At 37.3% G+C, this 19595-nt stretch overlaps 1 protein-coding gene across 4 annotated transcripts in view; it reads right to left on the bottom strand.

The window, feature by feature from the left end:
• MAP3K2 (mitogen-activated protein kinase kinase kinase 2) overlaps positions 1 to 19595 on the bottom strand; it is a 118243-nt gene that overhangs the window by 49644 nt on the left and 49004 nt on the right. For 2 of the 4 annotated variants that reach the window (XM_014589843.2, XM_014589844.2), the window contains exons 2-5: positions 11638 to 11707; positions 4841 to 4962; positions 4013 to 4053; positions 1713 to 1812 (exon numbers count right to left, since the gene is read on the bottom strand). In XM_014589843.2, coding sequence (XP_014445329.1) covers positions 1713 to 1812; positions 4013 to 4053; positions 4841 to 4962; positions 11638 to 11644 — 270 coding nt within the window. In that variant the 5' untranslated portion in view covers positions 11645 to 11707. Of the gene's footprint in view, positions 1 to 1712; positions 1813 to 4012; positions 4054 to 4840; positions 4963 to 11637; positions 11708 to 13213; positions 13237 to 19595 lie in introns of those variants that run through there. The other 2 variants (XM_006153694.3, XM_027773884.1) reach the window with 2 other exon arrangements.

Raw genomic sequence — 19595 nt, 5'->3', positions numbered from 1 at the left:
TAGGATTGCTGTGTGCATTGCTCTCAAGCCACTCTCTACTGGCAATGTCCTTCCCCTGAAATTCTGCACAGGGTTGGCCTTTTAGTCTCTGTATAAATATGAATACCTCGGTTATTTCTTGCTTAATACGAAAAAGGTCCCCACTTAATATATACCGAGTTTCCACACTCTATGACCGAAACCGAATGACTAAAGGATATAGAAACACAGTAAATGGCTGTGAATACCAGATAAAGTGTGGGAAGAGAGTAGGTGAAGGATTAGAGTCTGAGGAAGGACATTAAGGAGAAAAATGGAGAGGCAAAGCATTAATGGGATAAAGAAATGGCATATTAGCTGTTGAAGATAACTTTATAGTTTTAGCAACTGGACTGAAGAGAAATGTAAACATGTTGGAATAGTCACCTTGCAAACTAAATGAGGTGACTGAATGTATAAAACAACTTGAAATAAGATTTTTTTTTAAAAAAAGGACATCTACTGCCCTTGCCTTTATTCTTTATCATAACACGCATTTCCTTCAAAGAATTTCATTTATTTAAATAACTCATTTATTGTCTGCTTCTACCACAAGTCTATGTCTACTCTATGTGGAGCTGCAATTCACAAACCATTGCATTAAGCCTAAAAAGTTCGATGAATATTTTAAGATTTCAAAAAATTAACTAAATTGTCTCTGTAAATTTTAAAATCTCAAAACCCTGAAATCTCATAGGATCTGAAGAATTGAAAGAAATCTGAGATCATATAACCTGATTCTAATTTTACAAAAGATTCTGAAAGGTTTTTCCAGCCAGCCATGGTAGTACATTGGTAATGCAATGTTCTGCAATGTGCCAGTCATATGTGAAGGTCCAGCCTTTGTGTCCTAAGGTCTCCCTGTACACACACACATACGCCCGTGATCCTAGCTGACAAGGCTCGTGGTAGGGGTAGGATCATAGCACTGGAGACCTAATAGGAGGCTCCTGTCTGTCTCTCTCTCTCCCTGTCTCCATCTCTCAAGGAATAAATAAATAAACCTTAAAAGGGAAGAAGAGGTTCCCCAGTACACAGAGCTCCTCAGTGTCAGAGCCACTCCTTAAGATCACATGACTGATTCCCAAACATAAGCACAATAATTTAATCATGTCCTAACGAATGCTAAAATAATCCTTTAAATTTTAATCAAACCATCTGACTAACAAAGTTCTATTTTCTGTAGCCAAATGTGGAGTTTGAAAGAAGACAGTTCATTAATAAAGTACATAGAGTAAAAACAAAACATATATAAGCAGGTCCAGCTGTGGTGGCAAGGGGAGGGTACTGCTGCACAAGGCCCGGGCGACATGGGAGGCCCATTTCAACTCCTGGACCAAGCCCATGCCTGTGATCTTAGTTAACACAGACACTGGGGCAGAAGATCACAATGACAAGACCCTGTCAAAAATACCTCTTCTCCCCACATTCCTGCCCACCTACATATTCTCTCTCTCTCTCTCATTAAAAAATAATAATAATAAATAAGTAGCAAACTTCCAAGAAGCACATATATTTCCTCCTATAACAGATTCTCATTCAATATGTGCACAGTAGCATCTTTCATTATTTTCTACAATGGAAAAAAATCCAAATCCATTTCAATCGGTTAATATTTACAAATTTCCTTGTGCTATTACAAATTACTTTCCAAAACAACAGTTACTACTAAAAGTTAAACTGCACATGTTTACCTCATTATTGGTATAGTGTAGATCCATAGACTGTCCAAAGGCAACTTTAGCTTTAGACCTCAGATCTTCCAGTTTAACTGGTCTGGGGAACTGAAGGATTCTATATAAACAAATTTTAAAATATTTTATTTCTTTAGACATAGTTAAATAATACATTTGCAACAGATACTTGTTGTTAAAGAACTGTAGAAGTAAAAATTGTGTAGTCACTTAAACATGCAACAGTTCATTTCTGATCAAGTACACAAATTCTCAACACAATGTTCAAGAACTCTGAAGTTTGTTCTAGCCTTATAAAAATTTTAGAAAGGAAATTCTCAAAATATTCTGCATTTTTAAATTTGTACTGAAACTGTCATAGCAGTGTTAATGAACAATGTAAAGTATCAACTGAGGAAAGTGAGCAAACTTAACTATGTTATATCTGCACAACAGATTGCAATGAAACTGCTACAGAGAATAAAGTTATTCTTTGGGGATTCTAACTTTGATTCAATTCCTTATTAACTCGACATTTTTGAGCATATACGCCATGTAACCATACCTCCAAAATAAGTATTTTTAAAGGATTAAAAATTTTAAAATTAAAATCCTAACTTTTTTTTCTACATTCCAAAGGACTGACCTGCACTACCGCTGGAGAGCATGTACTACAGTATGGAGGCCACCAGACCCTAAGTTCTGTGCAGGGAGAGACTGCATTTGCTTTGCTCACATTATCCCTTCAGGGCTCAGCATATACTAAGTACTCAAAGAAATAGTATTAAATGAACAAAAAATTGGGAAAATATCCATAAAAGGACCTTAAATAGAAAACAGATTGGATAACAGTTCTATGACATATGTGGTATATTCCGTGGTTTTCAACATCTCTGTGTAAAATATGTTTACGTCTTCAAGTTATATGATTGTGAGCCATCTTTAAATCTTTAAAGCTAATAGACGTGGGCCAGCTCTGTGGCTTGATAGTTAAAGGAGCCAGATATTATATGGCCGACCATGTAGTTTGAATCCTGGCCCCAGCAGCTTAAAAAACAGGCCAGAGGGGCCAGCAGATATTGCAGTGGTTATGTGACTGGACTCCCACATGGCCGACTGCAGTTTTAATCACAGACTTGGTGGCTTGAAACTCATGCCAGACATGTGCCCAAGATCCTGGGAGAAGAATGGAAGAGAAGGAATTGCAGTATGGCCCCAGGGGGAGGGGGTGGGGGGGGTGATTTCTTACTTTCCTTCTCACTGTATGTCTTTCTTCAGTGAGCACACATGCCCTAAGGCAAAAACCTCTCAAAAAGAAAAACATGCCAGACAGATATGCATGCATGCCCCATATCCTGACAGAATGGGAAAATGAAGAAAAGAACTGCAATGTGACCACATCCCAATGGGGATGCTTTATTCCTTTCTGTTTCTAATGAGCACATGCACCTCTGACAAGAGGAAAAAAAATAGACTTTTATTAATTTAATGAGACACTAACAGCTGAACTAAAATCCCACTTTCTCTAACTTCTCTTGGATTTTGACAGCAATTTTATCGTCAACTACCTCTCTCATCACTTTTGTACTAAAATAAAGATATGGGAAGGTGAGGTTTACATCTCTGCTAAATAATTTAAGAACACCATTCAACTTAACTTCCTCAACATCATTAATGAAATACACATCACAGCAATGAGGTCTCTAGAACATAATCAAAATTGTGACTGTTAAGTTCACATATATAAATTCTGTATAGACTACATATATGGAAATATATTTAACTCCCACCGAGTAAAATAAAAGGAAATGATAGGGACCAGCAGTTGGTGTAATGGCTATGTCGCTGGACTCCCATGTAGTCGATCATGGTTTGAATCCTGGACCCAGTGGCTTAAACTCACGCCAGGCACATGTGTGTGTGTGCCCAAGATCCTGAGAGGAGAATGGAGGAGAAGGGATTGTGACGTAGCCATCCCCCAGGGGGTGATTTCTCGCTTTCTGTTTCTCTGGTGAGCACATGCACCTTATAGCAAAAACCTCCCAAAGAAAAAGGAAATGATAATAACTAATGGATACATTATACTTTTATTCCCTGGTAATGCATGGTAAAAACATTAATAATTTCTAATAATCAGCCTGAATTCTGACAGTCTATCTTAGTCTTAAGCACTATTCCACATTACCAAGGACTACTCCATTCTCGATTTATAAACCATGGAACTTAATTCAAATCTGGAAAGAGCCTTTAGTAGTTAAATAAGAATACTACTGTATATATTTGACTAAATCCACGGACTGGCATATAATGCTTCCCCATACCTTTTTTCTCCTCTATGTTCAAATTTGACTCGGACATCATTCTGTAATGAAATGATAAATCAGTCATTAATCATTCAGAGATCAAATAAAATTTCTAAATCATTTTTTTCTTAGTCGCACATCTAAAATAGAGCAAAGAGGAGAGGAAAGTTTCATTTTTAGTTCCCCTCCAACAACTCATAGTGTCTACCAACAAGCTGAGCTGAGAATGACGTTGCTGAATCTAGACTCAACAGGAAAGCATCAAGACCTATATTAATGAAGACATCATAGGTATGAGACATTTGCTGATCTTGTTACAAGGAAATATAGAATACTTTATTTCCATTTTTTATGCTGGGCATGAAGTAATTTCATTAAAAAAAAAAAAATCAAAATTGGGCCAGTCCCAAGGGACTAGAGGGAGGGGAAAGGGGATTCCTGTGTGTCTGTGTCTCATTGGAGGGTGTGCTCTCTTACTCTCTCTCTCTGGTAGTAAGTGCACAGGCCCTCCAGTAATAAAATAAAATAATCAAAATCATCCTCATTTATAAATATCTAGAGTAGACTAAAGGAATTTTGGGTTTTTTTTTTTTTTTTTTTTTTGCTTATCTTAAGTACTCGAAGAATGGATGAAACATTAGCATTAGAAAGCAGTTACCACGTTAAACTACCATTTTGTAAAAACACACACACTTAGTGGGAAAATGTATAACAAGAAAAAATGTTATTGATTTAAAAATGTAAAGGCTAAACACTTTAAACAAGTCCTTTATAGGGCAAGGGCATTAAGGAAAAATACCTCATGGCAACAGGATATACTTATTAAAATAATATTGAAAGAAATACCTGTTTTTTTGGTGATGAAGATTTTCCTTTTCTGGTTTCCTGTAATGATAATGCTGGTCGACTAGCCTTATTATGAAGGACAGCCAAATCTTGCATGATCGAGTTCAAAGCTTGCTGATCATCTAGGAATTTGAACAATAACACATACACAGAACTGTAATTTCAACATATTCACCACAGGAAAACATAAAATGTAAAATGAAATTTAATGTAAAAATGCTTTAGTTTGATGCAAAAATGCATCTATTAACAGATGCACATTTAGTGCCTAAACTTTTTTAACTCTTTTTTTTTTTTTTTTTTTTTGCTATAGGTTATGTATGCTTGCCAGAGAGAGGGAAAGTGAAAAATAATTCCCAGAGGGGTTGGCAATGCTGCAATCTCTTCTTCTCTATTCTCCTCTTGGGATTTTAGGCACACATACACACATGCCTGATATATTTCCCAAGCTGTCAGGTCCAGGACTCAAATCACACACTTGGCCTTGTGGGACTCAGTACCTTAACCACCATGCCACCTGGCTGGACCTTAGTGTCTAAACTTTTGACAGAATAAAATTATTTAAAAACTGAAGATCAAAAAAACCCCAAAAACCCTGAAGACAAATAACGTTAAAATTGCACTGGACTAAACTCTGTTATCAGACTAGGGGTCCACACATGAGACATTTCTTGGCAAAATTACGTTATTCTGATTCTTTTAATGATTTAACATTCTAGGATGAAGGTCAAAAAAGACTTGTTATATAACAAATTATTTTCTATGACTCCTACACAAAACATCAACAAGATGACTAAAGTCTCAGTAAAAACAAAAGGAACAGTAAACAATTTTGAATAAAAACATTGGGTTGTCAGGAAAGTCGTGATGCATTTTTGCATTAGAAAAACACAGAAAGATATGTCATGACTTTCCCATTAACCTAATACCATCATTATTCAACATTTACATTCAAAGTACAAGCTTCATTTCACAGATTTTTTTTTCAGCAAGAAATCAAAGACAAAGAAAAGCTTCATCTGTGATATCAGCTTACTGATATTTGAAAGTGTTCTCTCAAATTTCTTTATCATGAGGCCTGAGGATAACTAAAAACCTATCATAGACTATTTTAATGATCTTAGCCAGTAACCATTTAATGAAAACAATTAAGAAAAATCCATTTGGGGCTGGTTCCAGGCCTGGTGGTTGAGGTAGCTGCATCCCACATTGTTGACTCGACAGTTCAAGTTCCACACCTGGCAGCCTAAGAAACATGCTAGGTACTTGTGCAAGCATGCACAACATCCTGAAAGGAGGGAGAGACAGAGGAGAAGGGATTGCAGCATGACCATTCCTCATGGGGGAAAGGGAGTGCTTTCTCCCTCTCTTTCCACCTCTCTCTGGCGAATGCACAGACTCTTAAACAGGAAAGATAAAAAAAGAAAGAAAAATCCACTCTTTAAAAAAATATTGAGGTTGAGAGATCTGAAGATGTGTAGATGTTAGAGACTGTAAGAGGGAAGAATGGATAGTAGAGAGTGGGTGCTGGAGCATGGCTATCGAGTGTAAGGGGAGGGAACAATGGACAGTTATAAAGTTTTCTGTTAAAAAATATATATAGTATACATCATAATAGGAGCTTTAAATAAAATGTGAAATTAATCTGAAAATTTTTAAAAATATATATTGAGGTCATAAAACTGGAAAAGGAGCATGAACCATGAACTTTCTGTCTTTTTCAAATATACCAAAGATTTATTTCTGAGACTATAAACATTGTTAAAAGTATATTGGCCTGAAAAAATCTCCATACTCCTGCTTTAGTTTCCGTAAGCGAACTGCAACCTCACCTGCAAAACTGTTCCCTTAGCAAGTTGATAAGTTATAGGCATTCACAGTGGCCACACTTCAGTCACAGAAAGCCCACCCTTTAAACTGTGTTACCACTCGCAAATATCGAACTGCAGCCAATCCAATTATTTCTCTACCTAATTCCTGCACTTTTATTTTTTTATGCCATTTTCCCTTTCCAGAACATAATTATGCTCAATCACGAGGCTACCCAGGGTCCCTTGGAAGCCATTTCTGGGTTCCCAATTAGAATTGCACTTTTTGTTCAATTAAACTCCACTAAATTCAATTGTCTAAAGTATTTCTTTTAACAACATGTACCTTGCAGTAGTGCCAATTATAAGCTACCAGGATAACTTCTGGGATAACTTAATTGATTTTCACTAGTAAATCAATTCTACTAATGATAATTAGCAATTGCTAAATAAAGGAATCAAGAAAGTTTAGAACTTAGATTTTGAAAAGTAACCACTTCAGGAAGCAGTAATTTTTGTTTCCTTGTGGTAGTAACAACTAAACCATGCTACATCTTATATGGAAAATAATTCAAAATAATTGAACAATTCAACAACCACAATGGTCTTTTTTTGTGTTTTTTGTTTTTTTGCAATAGGGCATGTGCATTTCCCAGAGAGAGACCAGCAGATGGCCACACTGCAATAAATTCTCTTGAGATTTTGGACTCATATAAACATGCCCAGCATGCCTTTACAAGCCACCAGGCTGGGGACTTGAACCACATTTGGCCATGTGGAATCTACCATACCATCTGCTGGTCTCCTCCACACCAGTCTTTCAAGCATACAAATAATTCCTCTAATTTATCAATTTCTAATAACATTCAATATATTTTAGTCTATACTGAAATAATTAGCATATTAAAAATTTTAAATAATAGTTGTAATAGTTTTATTTATGAATTCCACATTAAGTGTAAATTTCATAAATCTTCATAACGTATGTTTTATAAAATAAAGTTCTGTCATAACGTTAGCTTAGCTAAACAGGTAACTGAGTCAGTCAGGCACAATGTAATCGTAACAAGTACAACATCAACAGGTCTACGTCAGACTGCATTAATTACTGATAAAAAGAAATTTTCCCTCAGTCTGAACAACCTTAGAATGATCCTAACTGGAATAAAATAATTTGGTATGACCTGAAGAAAAGTAAGATCCTTAATTCCACATTGGGGGGGGAGAAGTGCCCTCTAATACTGAAGCAATCTATGTTATCTTAACTATTTTATTACAAAAAAAATAAAAGACTTGAATTTAGTCATTTTTATATGCTTAATATCACAATGCCAAAATAAGTAAATGTCCAGAAAGACTTTGGCTACAATCTCCTATCTTTTATATATACTTATTTCCTTGTTAAAGAAAATGAGTGCAGTTATCTATCATATTAAAAAGGAAAGAGCCATTTGAGCGAAAGATCAAATCTTAAGAGGATGATATGAAACAAAGGACAATTTAATTTTTTGCTGCTTAAGAAGAATCACATGGTAGGTAAGTACCACAGGAAATTTATCTTGAGGAGGCTGATTAGATGTAGGCTAACAAGTCCACAAAAGAGTAAGCGTAGTGGTAAACTTACTCAAATGATAATAAGCACTGTTCAAACTATTCTTAGACTGTTTTTGCTCTAATAAGAATCCCTGTGGGGCCGGTCCTATGGCCTAGTGGTTAAGGGAACTGAATCCCACACAGCAGACTATAGTTCAAATCCCAGCCCTGGTAGCTCAAGAAACACACAGGTACATGGGTGTGCATGTCCAAAATCCTGAAAGGATGAAAAATGAAGGAGAAGGGATTGTGGCATGACCACATCCCACTGGTACACAATTTCTCCCTCTCCCTGTTTCTCTAGTTCTAGCAAATGCACATGCACTCTGGCAATCAAAAAAAATTTTTTTTCTAAAGATTACCTGGGGACCAGCAGGTAGCATGGTGGTTAAAGCACTGGACATTGCCACATGGCCAACCATGGTTCAAGTCCTGGACCTGGTGGCTTGCTTTCTCACTTTCTCTCTCTGTGTCTCTCTCTGGTCAAAATAAGTAAATGAATAAATAAAATTAAAAATAATTAAAAAAAAAAAAGATTCCCTGTAGTGGTGACTTGATACTAGACAGGTTTGACAGGTATAAGTGTCCTAAGGATCAGTAAGTTGGCCCAAGAAGCAGTGAGGATACCCAGAGAATGCAGACTCTGGCAAATGGCCCATAAAAGAAACTGGGTTTCTGACATATGTTGAAGGGTCATTCAACTGAACACAAAACCAGAAAATATTAGGTCGTTAAAGTCATGACACATTTTTGCATAGAAAAATATGTCATGACTTTTCTAACAACCTAATATTTAGAAAATAACTTCAACTAAAACATATCAGAAATGCTGAATTAGATACTTAAATGCTTATTTATTATATTTGAGAAATAATTATAGGAGAACATCTTCAATCAAATTTCAAGAGTCTGGGACCAGCAGATGGCATAATGGCTACGTCGCTGGACTCCCATGTGGTAAACTGCGCTTATGAGTCCTGGACCCAGTGGCTTAAACTCACACTGGGCGCATATGCATGGCATGCCCAAGATCCCAAGAGGAGAGGGGAGGAGAAGGGATTATGGCATGCCCCCCCGGGGGGTGGGGCGTGATTTCTTGCTTTTTGTCTCTCTTTGTCTTTCTGGTGAGCGCATGCGCCCTATAGCAAAAATTTCTCAAAAAAAATTCAAGAGTCTGTGATTCAAACTTTAAATAGTAATCGTTTTTTGGTGATTACCTTTGTATGTGTTTTTAAGCAACAAATTGTTCTTTGCTTCTTACTTTAGAGGATTATTATTTGAGAAGGATGACAGTAATCAATTTAATACATGGCTCAGAGTGCAAGTAAGAGCAACCCAAATGAATAGTTGATAGACGTTTAGTAAATGTATATCCAAATGGAGCTGGAGGTAAGGCTGATTAGAGTGAAGATGGACAGTTTAAACTCATGGTTACAAAAGAGGAAAGCAGAAGAGAAATTTTTTTTTTTTTTTTGGAGAGGTTTTTTTCGCTATAGGGCGCGTGCGCTCGCCAGACAGACAGAGAGAGACATAGAGACAGAAAGCGAGAAATCACCCCCCAGGGGGGATGGTCACGCCGCAATCCCTTCTCCTCCATTCTCCTCTCGGGATCTTGGGCACGTGGGCGTGAGTTTTAAGCCACCGGGTCCGGGACACGAACCGCAGTCGACTAGGTGGGAGTCCAGCGACATAGCCATTACGCTAACTGCTGGTTCCCGAAGAGAAATTTTTTTGAAGAATTATTTAGTTTGATTTATCATTCTTCAATTTGAACAGAGAGACACAGAGTGAGAAAGTGAAAGAGCAAGAGTGCAAAAGAGCGAGAGCAAGAGACCAAGAGAGAATGAGAAAGAGAAAGGAAAAGAGAGAGAGAGAGAAAGCAAGCCGCCAGATCTGGGACTCGAATTGTGGACGGCCATGTGGAAATCCACATGTTAACCATTATGGCATCTGTTGGCCCAGTGGAACATAAAATTTAAAAGTAGGAAGGCCTTGACTTACGCACTTGCCACAAGTACACAAAATGAAGTGTGCTTAACCCCTGCACTAAGGAACGTGGGCAGACAAAAACTCTTCAGCCTATATGGGTACATGAAGGACTAGTCTAAGTTTAAATACTTGGTACCTGGGCCACCAGGTGGTGTGGTGGTTAAAGGCACTGGGCTCCCACATGACCAACTGCCATTCGAGTCCAGACCTGGAAGCTTGTTTTCTCACTTTCTTTCTCTCTTGCGTGCACACTCTCTGGTGAGTGCACGTGCTCTATAGCAAATTTAAAAAATAATAATAGTAATAATTAATTACTTCTTTTTTTTTTTGAGAGGTTTTTTTTTTTTTGGCTTTAGGGGGCGGGGCCTCCCCAGCCAACCCAGGGAGACAGTGAGATAGAAAGCGAGAAATCACCCCCCCGGGGGGATGGTCACGCTGCAATCCCTTCTCCTCCATTCTCCTCTAGGGATCTTGGGCGCATGCACACATGCGCCCGGCGTTGAGTTTTAAGCCACTGGGTCCGGGATGCGAACTGTGGTCGACTATGTGGGAGTCCAGCAACATAGCCATTACGCTAACTGCTGGTTCCCAATTAAATAAATACTTCTAAACACACACACACAAAAAATAACTTTGTATCCAACTACTCAGTCTATTTTTCCCAGTTTAAGATAGGGAAGGCCATTCATTCCATTTCTTTTTAAGATCTGCCTTTCCTACTTTTGCCTCATAATGGAACCCTCAATACCAAAGAAAAAAGAAAAGGAGGTAAGGATAGAAACAAAACGATACATAAACAGAACACCCTCAACACATTCCCATACTTCAGTTTCCCTTTAAATTAACTCTATGCTACATTAGATATTATTAAGAGTTATAAAACATATCCTCACTGAGTACCAATGACCTGCTGTTCTTTTCTATAATAAAATATTGTGAATTATTTAGCTCTTGCTATCAAATTCTAAGCAAATCACAAGCCATCTTATTAGCAATTCATGATGAACATCCCTGCTGTGTCCTGCATAAAACAAACACTGCAAAAGAGCACAAAGAGTGCTTTAACTGAATGTCTATTAAGTAAATAAATATAAAATATCACATAAATCTACTATTTAAAATGTCTTTATAAAAAGGTTTATCAGGAGGCCGGCAGGTGGCATGGTGGTTAGGGATGCTGGATGCTCACATGGCCAACCGCAGTTCGAGTCTTGGACCTGGCAGCTTGCTTTCGAATGCTCTCTCTCGCTCTCTCTCTCTCTGTCCCTTCCTGGTCAAATTTTAAAATAAATAAAAATAAAGAAATAATTTTTAAAAGAGCTTATCATAATATACAATAGAGATTTTTTTTTCTTCCCAATTACATCCTTTAATTATAGCTGGAAAATGTTTTCAGTTTGAACTCACCCATCATGGCAACCAGCTCAACAATTTGAGAAGCAGGAAAATAGTTCTCCCATCAGCATTCTTTAGAGTCCTAGGAGATAAAAAGATGAACACATTAATAACAAGAAGAAACAGAAGCAGGAGTCACAGAAAAAAAAATGGTATTAATTATACTAATTAGAGCTAAATAACGTGAATACTTTACACATTTTGCAGGGTGCAGGTGCTTTATATAAAGCAAACTGCCTATCACATACCAAAATTCCAGACTCCCACAAGTGGGTATTCCACATAAACCATAGTGTTTGTACAAACAGCTCTGGGAGAGTAACCTGTTATCAGTTATCAGTTGAGGTTGAAACCCTCCTGAAATCCAAATTCTCAAGTGTCAGCCAAAGGATGATCTCCTTAACAGAACTTTCTAAGGCTAAGCAGTAAGGCCTGCTGTGTTAACTCTTTCTTACATAAGCAGCAATAGGAAACTAATACGCTGGCTTAAAAAAAAAAAAAAAAACTGCATAAAAGAACAGTTATTACTATGTTGCTGGGCAGACAACACATGATGATATTAGTGTAACAATACCAGCACAAATGTAAGGGAAAGATTAGAGTTACCAAGAAAAGATCACTTGCTACTGCAATTAAATTGATATTAATCCAAACTATACTGATGTAAATTATGATGTTAAGGGTAGGATGCAGCAGCAGTGGTTAAGTGTAATACACAGCACATGGCATTGGGAGCCAGATCCCACATGGCTGACCACAGTTTGAATCATGGCTCCAGCATCTTTAAAAACATTCCAGGTACATGTTCATGCATGCCCCAAATCATGATGGGATAGAAAAATGGAGAGGAAAGGATTGTGGCATGATCATGCCCCAGTAGGGGGATTCTCTTTTTCTATCTCTGGTAAGTGCATGCACCCTCTGCCAATTAAAAAAGGAGGGAGGGGTGTTAACTGTAACCCCCAAGTCAATCACTAAAAGTTAAATTTTAAAAATATAGCAAAATAATTGAAATAGCACACTAGAAAATAGCTATTTAACATAAAAGGCAATTACAGACTAAAGAATGAAAAAGATATAACACAAAAGTGAAACAAATAGAAGGTGGCAAGTATAATCCTACCCTATGAGTAATTACATTACATATAAATACAGTGAACAAACCAATTAAAAGGCAGAAATTAAAACAGGTTTAAAAAATATAAGATCCAACTAAAAGTTTACAACAGACACATTTTAGATGCAAAAACAAAATAAGTTGAAAGTAAAAGGATGAAAAAAGATACTATACAAATAGTAGCCAAAGAGGCCTAAAGGCTATACTGATATTATATCAAAGTAGACTACAATAACAAAAAATTGTTCTTAGTGACAAAGACCACTTTATAATAAAAAATGGCCAATTTGTCAAGGGAGAGCAAGTAAAAACTCATATGCATCTAAAATGTCTCAAAATACAAAGCAAAAAAATGATAAAATAGAAGAAAGCAAGCTGTAATTCAAAGTTAGAGTTGTAGGAGTGGGCAGGAGTGTGATGGTTAAGGCAGCTAGATTTCACATGGCAGACTAGGTGGTTCAAGTCCCGGACCTGGTGGCTTGAAAATCACTGCTTCCGTGTCCGTGAGAACCCAAGATCCTGGGAGGAGAATGGAGGAGAGACTGCGATGTGGCCATCCCTCCTGGAAGATGATTTCTCACTCCCCGCTCCTATCTCAACTCTGTCTCTGGCAAGCACAAGCACCCTATAGCAAAACTTTAAAAAAGAAAAAAGAGAGAGAAAGAGAGAAAGTTGTAAACCAGGTAGGGTAGTGCACAGCTGTAATCCTAGTTCCTGGGTAGAATGAGGTAGAAGAATCTGAGCTTGAGGCCAGTCTGGGCAACAAAGTGAGATGCTGCCTCTCCAACACCCATCCCAAAAAAGACAAAGAGACGCAATACCTCGTTTTTAATAAAAGATGAAACAAGCAAACAGAAAATAAGTGAGGAAGTAGAAGATGTGGACAACACTATAAAACTACTAGACCTAAGACATTCTTAGAATATCCAATCCCCAAATATCAGAATACACAATCTTCACAAAAGCATGAACAGTTGGACAAACCACGTATTATGCAATAAAACAAATACAGTAACTATAAATGGACTGAAATCACGACAAGTCTGTGCCCTGACAACAATGCAATGCACCTAGAATTGGTAATAAAAGGAAATTTGAGAAACTCACAAATAGTGAAAATTAATACACTGAAAAAGAACCAATGTGTCAAAATGACGAGACAAGGAAATTAGAAAATATATTGTGATAAATAAAAACAAAAATACAAGAAATCAACATCTAGAACAGCTTTGGAATTTTAACTGTAAACATTCATATTATAATACAAGAAAGTAGGGCTGGCAGGTGGTGTGGTAGTTAAGGGCACTGGATTCTCATATGGTCGACTACAGTTCAAGCCTTGGAACTGGCGGCTTACTATGTCACTTTCTTGCTCTTGCTCTCTCACTCTGTCCCTCTCTGGTCAAATTAAAATAGATAAACAAATAAATAAAGTTAAATAAAATCATTTTTTTAAAAATACAAGAAAGTTGGACCAGCAAGTGGCATGGTAGTTAAAGTGCTAGACTCCCACATGGCCGTCATGGTTCAAGTCTGGGACCTGGCAGCTTGAAAATCACTCCAGGCGTGTGTGTGTGTGTGTGTGTGTGTGCCCACAAACCCAGGAAGAAAACAGAGAAGACTGTGGCATGACCATCCATCCCCCCAGGATCTGATTTCTCATTTTCCCCCCTCTCTGTATCCGTCTCTCTCTTTCTAGTGAGTGCACATGCCCTATGGCAAAACAAAATAAAACAAACAAACAAACATGAAATACAAGAAAGAAACCAATAGCCTAAACTTCCAGCTTAAAATATGGAACAATTTAAACTCAAAGCAAGCTTAAGGAGGAAAATAATAGGGAGTAGTGCAGAGATAAATAAACTGGAAAAAAATTTTAATTAATGAAATGAAAAGTGTTTTTTGAGGTCAGTTGGTGGCATGGTAGTTTAGGTAGCTCAGTCCCACATGACCAACAGTACAGTTTGAGTCCCAAATCCGGCAGCTTAAAAAAAGTGTCAGGCACATATATGTGCATGCCCAAAATCTCAAGAAGAAAATGGAGGAGAAAAGACTGTCATGACCATTCTTCTAGGGGGGGGAGTTATTTCTCACTTTTCCTCTCTGTCTCTGTAGCACATATTCTACAACAAAAAACTTAAAAATTTTTTTCTTTGAAAAGATCAGTAAAATTGAAACTTTAGCTAGACTAACCAATAAAAGGTAGCAGACACAAATAAGTAAACCTGGAAATTAAAGAGGAAGCATTACTACAAATCTTACAGAAAAAAAACAAAAGATAATAAAGGAATACTATAAACAACAAATTTCTATGTCAACAAATTAGGTCAACTAAGTGAAAGAAATTCCTAACAAGAAATAAAATGTAAAAACTGACTCAAGAAGGAAAAAAAAATCTTAACAGACCTATAAAAAGCAGAGACTGGAGGGTGGGCCAGCAAATGGCATGGTGGTTCAGATGTTGGATCCCATAGGGCCGACCACAGACCACAGTTCAAGTCCCAGACTAAACAGCTTGAAAATCACTCTGGGCACAGATGTGTGTATGTTGTATAATTCTACTCATATGAAATATCCAGAATAGGCTAAACTATAGAAATTGAAAGTAGATTAATGTCTGCCTAAGACTAAGGTATGCAACATGGCAAATACCTGTGAATAGGTACAAAGTACCTTTTGGGGGTGATGAAATATTCTGGAAATAGATAAAGGCAGTGGTTGTTCAACTTTGTGAATATATCACTAATAATTACTGAATTTTAGTTTTTTTAACTTTATTTTATAATTAAAGTATGAATTTATTTTGGTACAAAAACTTTTTGAAATTCATACATAGTTTTCCCATTACATTTATTTCCATGAGCTTTTTTTTTCCTGAAACATTTTCTTAATTAATTAATGTATATTCATTCCCTAAGCATCGTCACAGTAAACAAAATGTGATTTCCCATCCAGAATGTACTGCATTGTGGCTTAATCATGCATGTTAACATCAATAATTTTCCATATCCAGTTACACACATATATATATGTGTGTGTGTGTGTGTGTGTGTACATAACCCCCATTTCTGATCCTCTGCCTTTTCCCACCCTCCTCCCACACTATCTCTGGTGCCTACCCTTGTTTTCCATTCCTTTTTCCCCCACATTTTATTGATCACACAATTTCTTATATAATCCTACTGCTTTCAATAGCAAGTTCAGCTGGTAATTTCAAGAAAAGCAGCTTTAACTTTAATAAATCAAAGAAAAGCTAAGGAACTTTGCTTAAAACCAGGATACAGGTTAGAAGTCTGTTCAAATAGTAAGTACATGAACCTATTGACAGTTCAAGACAGGACAAAAATCCTTAAAACTGGAAAACAAAGCCTACAAGAAAACCAGCAATGTTTTAGTCAAAAGTCACAAAATGCTATTTCACCAGTTCAGTCTCACGTACTAAGTCTATTTTCTATTGTAGTTCAATCTTCCCGATTAAATTCTGGGATACAATATTCAACTCCAGACTTGTGCCTAGATTAAGCTGGCCATTTTCTTAGTTTCTGAACTCTTATTTCTGTGTATCTATTTAATTTTCCTGGTATAGCTACTCCCTTGAGAACTTCTTGGAGAGCTGGTCTGGTGTTACTAAACTCTTTCAGGTTTTGTTTATCTGAGAATGTTCTTGTCTTTTCTTCCCATATGAAGGATAATCTCGCCAGGTACAATATTATTGGTTGAAATTGCTTTTCCCTTAACACTTTGAATATATTTTCCCATTCTTTCCTCACTCAAATTGTTTCTGATGAGAGGCCTGCTGTTAGCCTGATGGATATCCTTTGTAGGTAACTTGCCGTTTTTCTCTTGCCAATCTTAGTATCCTGTCTTTTTCTGTGGTTTTGGTCAATCTGTCTTGGAGAAGATCTTCTTGGGTTGATTCTATTTAGAGTTCTTTGTATTTCTTGGAACTGAATTTTGGAAACTTTTCTTGCAGAATTTCATGGAATTATCAATGCCCTTATGAGTCTCTTCACCTTCTGGAATACCAATTATATGTATATTTGGACGTTTGATGGTATCTAGTATTTCTCGTACATTATTCTCATTTTCTGGGGCAATTTTCTCAGTTTTTCTGGTGGATTTTTCTAGGCCAGCAATTTTCCCTTCTACATATGAGATTATATTTTCTGTATGATCTAGTCTGCGTTTAATACTTTCAAGGGAGATTTTTACTTCCTATATTATAGCCTTCATCTCTAACAGGTCTATTTGATTCTTTTTTAAAGTGTGTAATTCCTCTTTTAGATCTTGCAAGAATTTTCTCACCTCCTGGAACTCATAAGTTCCTTTCTCCTGCCTCTTCCACAGTTCTTTGTCTCTCTTCTCTTCCATCTCTGTTAGCTTCATTATTATAAATATTCTAAATTCTTTATCAGACATTTCCATGATTTCCATTGAACTGTCGATGGATGAAGAGGAGTTATTCTTTTCCCTTGAAGGAGAGGCATTTTCTTGCTTTCCCATATTTCTTGTGGTCCTGCAGTGATTTATAGTCATCTGATGGATAGTGTGTTTCTTCCTAATTCTTGAAGTTCAATCTGAGCGTTCAGAAGTGTGCAGAAGGAGGTGATCTGGAATCTCTTTGCCATTCCGTTTTTATCCATTTGTGCAGCAGATTCAGTGGATATTGAGGAATATGTTAACCCTAATAGTATTTGATGTTTGGCTATGGTTCCCTTCGATCTGTCTAAAAACACAGAGAATGAAGACTGAGGAGAAGAGTGATGAGATAAAAGGAAAATAAAAAAAGGAAACAGAGAGAGAAAAAAAAGGAAAAAAACACACACAAAGAAACAGAGAAAAGGAAGAAAAGATATATAAAATAAAACCCAAAAAATTTATTTAAAAAAAAGGCAAAAAAATAAATAAAATAAAAAACTGTGGCGTGCTTGTACACCGCATGAAATCACTAGTACTCAGGAGCCAAGGAGGAGTCTTGTCTGAAGGTCTGCCCCTAGGCCTCTCCTGGATGGGGAGGAGGGGGGATTAGCAATATAAAGGTGGGGCTGAAAGCTAGAGAATAATTTACCTTTAAAAAATTTTAAAGGAGGGAACCAGCAGTTAGTGTAATGGCTATGTCACTGGACTCCCACATAGTTGACCGCGATTCACGTCCTGGACCCGGAGGCTTAAAACTCACGCTGGGTGTGTGTGTGCCTGTGTGCCCAAGATCCCGAGAGGAGAACAGAGGAGAAGGGATTGTGACATGATCATCCCCCCGGGGGGTGATTTCTAGCTTTCTGTCTCTCTGTCTCTCTCTGTCAGGTGAGCGCACGCGTCCTATAGCGAAAAATCTCTCCAAAAAAAAAAAAATTTTTTTTAAAGGAAAAATTACCAAAAAAAGAGAAGAGACAGAGAGAAGGCTAGAGGGCTCCCTATCACTGGAGTTTGTGGGCTGGAGGCTGAATTATAAGTAGAAAATCTTAATTTCTCTTTTTTCCCTGGTATCACTAGTTCTCAGGAGCCATGGAGGAATCTTCTTCTGAAGGCCTGCCCCTTGCCTCCTGAATTTTAGTTTTAAAAGGGGTACATTTCATGGTCTGTGAATTATATCTCAAAAAGGAAGGAAATGAGGATAGAAAAACTGAAGAGGAGAAGGAGAGGAGGAAAGAGAGATAACAGAAGTGGCAGACTCTACATGTAAATAGAGATCATTTGCCCATCTAGAAGAGTAACAGCCTCAACTCTAGTCAACAGCTGCCCACAGGAATTCAGGCTAGCATTATCAGATATGCTGACTTTTCCTGAAAATCTACAAATCTAAATTTTAATGTGAGATCACCCCATTTTCAAATATTAGCAAGTAATGTAAAAATTATTTTAAATTTGCCAAATGGCATGTTTGCATGCTGGAGCAGGACTAAGAGAGGAGGGCAAGTTGTGGGAAAGCACCCCCATGATGGGGATAGTCATACCACATTCGTTTCTCCTCCATTTCTCCCTCCTATTGGGACTTTGGGCACATATACTTGTACACAAATGTGTTTTTCAAGCCACCAGGTCCAGAACTTGAACCATACAACCAGACATGTGGGTTCCAACACCTTAACCATCATGCCACTGGCCAGTGCAATAATTCAAAAATTTACAGAAATACTGTACATTCTTTTCTCAAGCTGACACAATGTAACCCTGACCTACCCATTCTTCTAACTTTCCCCTGGACAAATACAGTTTGACAAATACATCGTTATGACAGCTTCCACTTCTTTTTGGATGTATTATTTTTAAATCTATCATGTAATATTGAAGGATTATCAAAGAAAAAAGTCTAAATATATTAATAAAATACAACATAAAACATGAAAAGTATCCTTTCATCACTGGATCAGTATCATTCCAGGGGCAATCATTATGTTACCTCCGTTTCTATAACTTTTTAATAAAAGCAAGTAGCACTAATTTTTTTTTTTTAAGAGAGATTTTTGCTATAGGGGACGTGCACTCACTGGAGAGAGAAAGAGACAGAAAGTGACAAACCATCCCCCCATGGGGGATGGCCACACTGCAACCCCTTCTCCTTCATTCTCTTGGCATTTTGGGCACCCACGAGCAAGCAACTGGCATAAGTTTTAAGCCACTGGGTCCAAACTTGAACTGCAGTCGACCGACTATATGGAAGTTCAGTGATGTAACCATTACACTATCTGCCCGTCTGAGCACTAAATTTTAAACAGTTGAAAAATAAAGATCCTGTCTAACCTTTTTTTTTTTGAGAGAGAGGTTTTTTGTTTTGTTTTGTTTTGTTTTGCTATAGGGCACGTGCGCTCGCCAGACAGACAGAGACAGAGAGAGAGACAGAAAGCAAGAAATC

Source organism: Tupaia chinensis, unplaced genomic scaffold, assembly GCF_000334495.1.
Source record: "Tupaia chinensis unplaced genomic scaffold, TupChi_1.0 Scaffold000386_1, whole genome shotgun sequence".
Classification (NCBI taxonomy): Eukaryota; Metazoa; Chordata; class Mammalia; order Scandentia; family Tupaiidae; genus Tupaia; species Tupaia belangeri.
The sequence above is the reverse complement of the archived record's forward strand: the minus strand, read 5'-3'. Positions and strand labels throughout refer to the sequence as shown.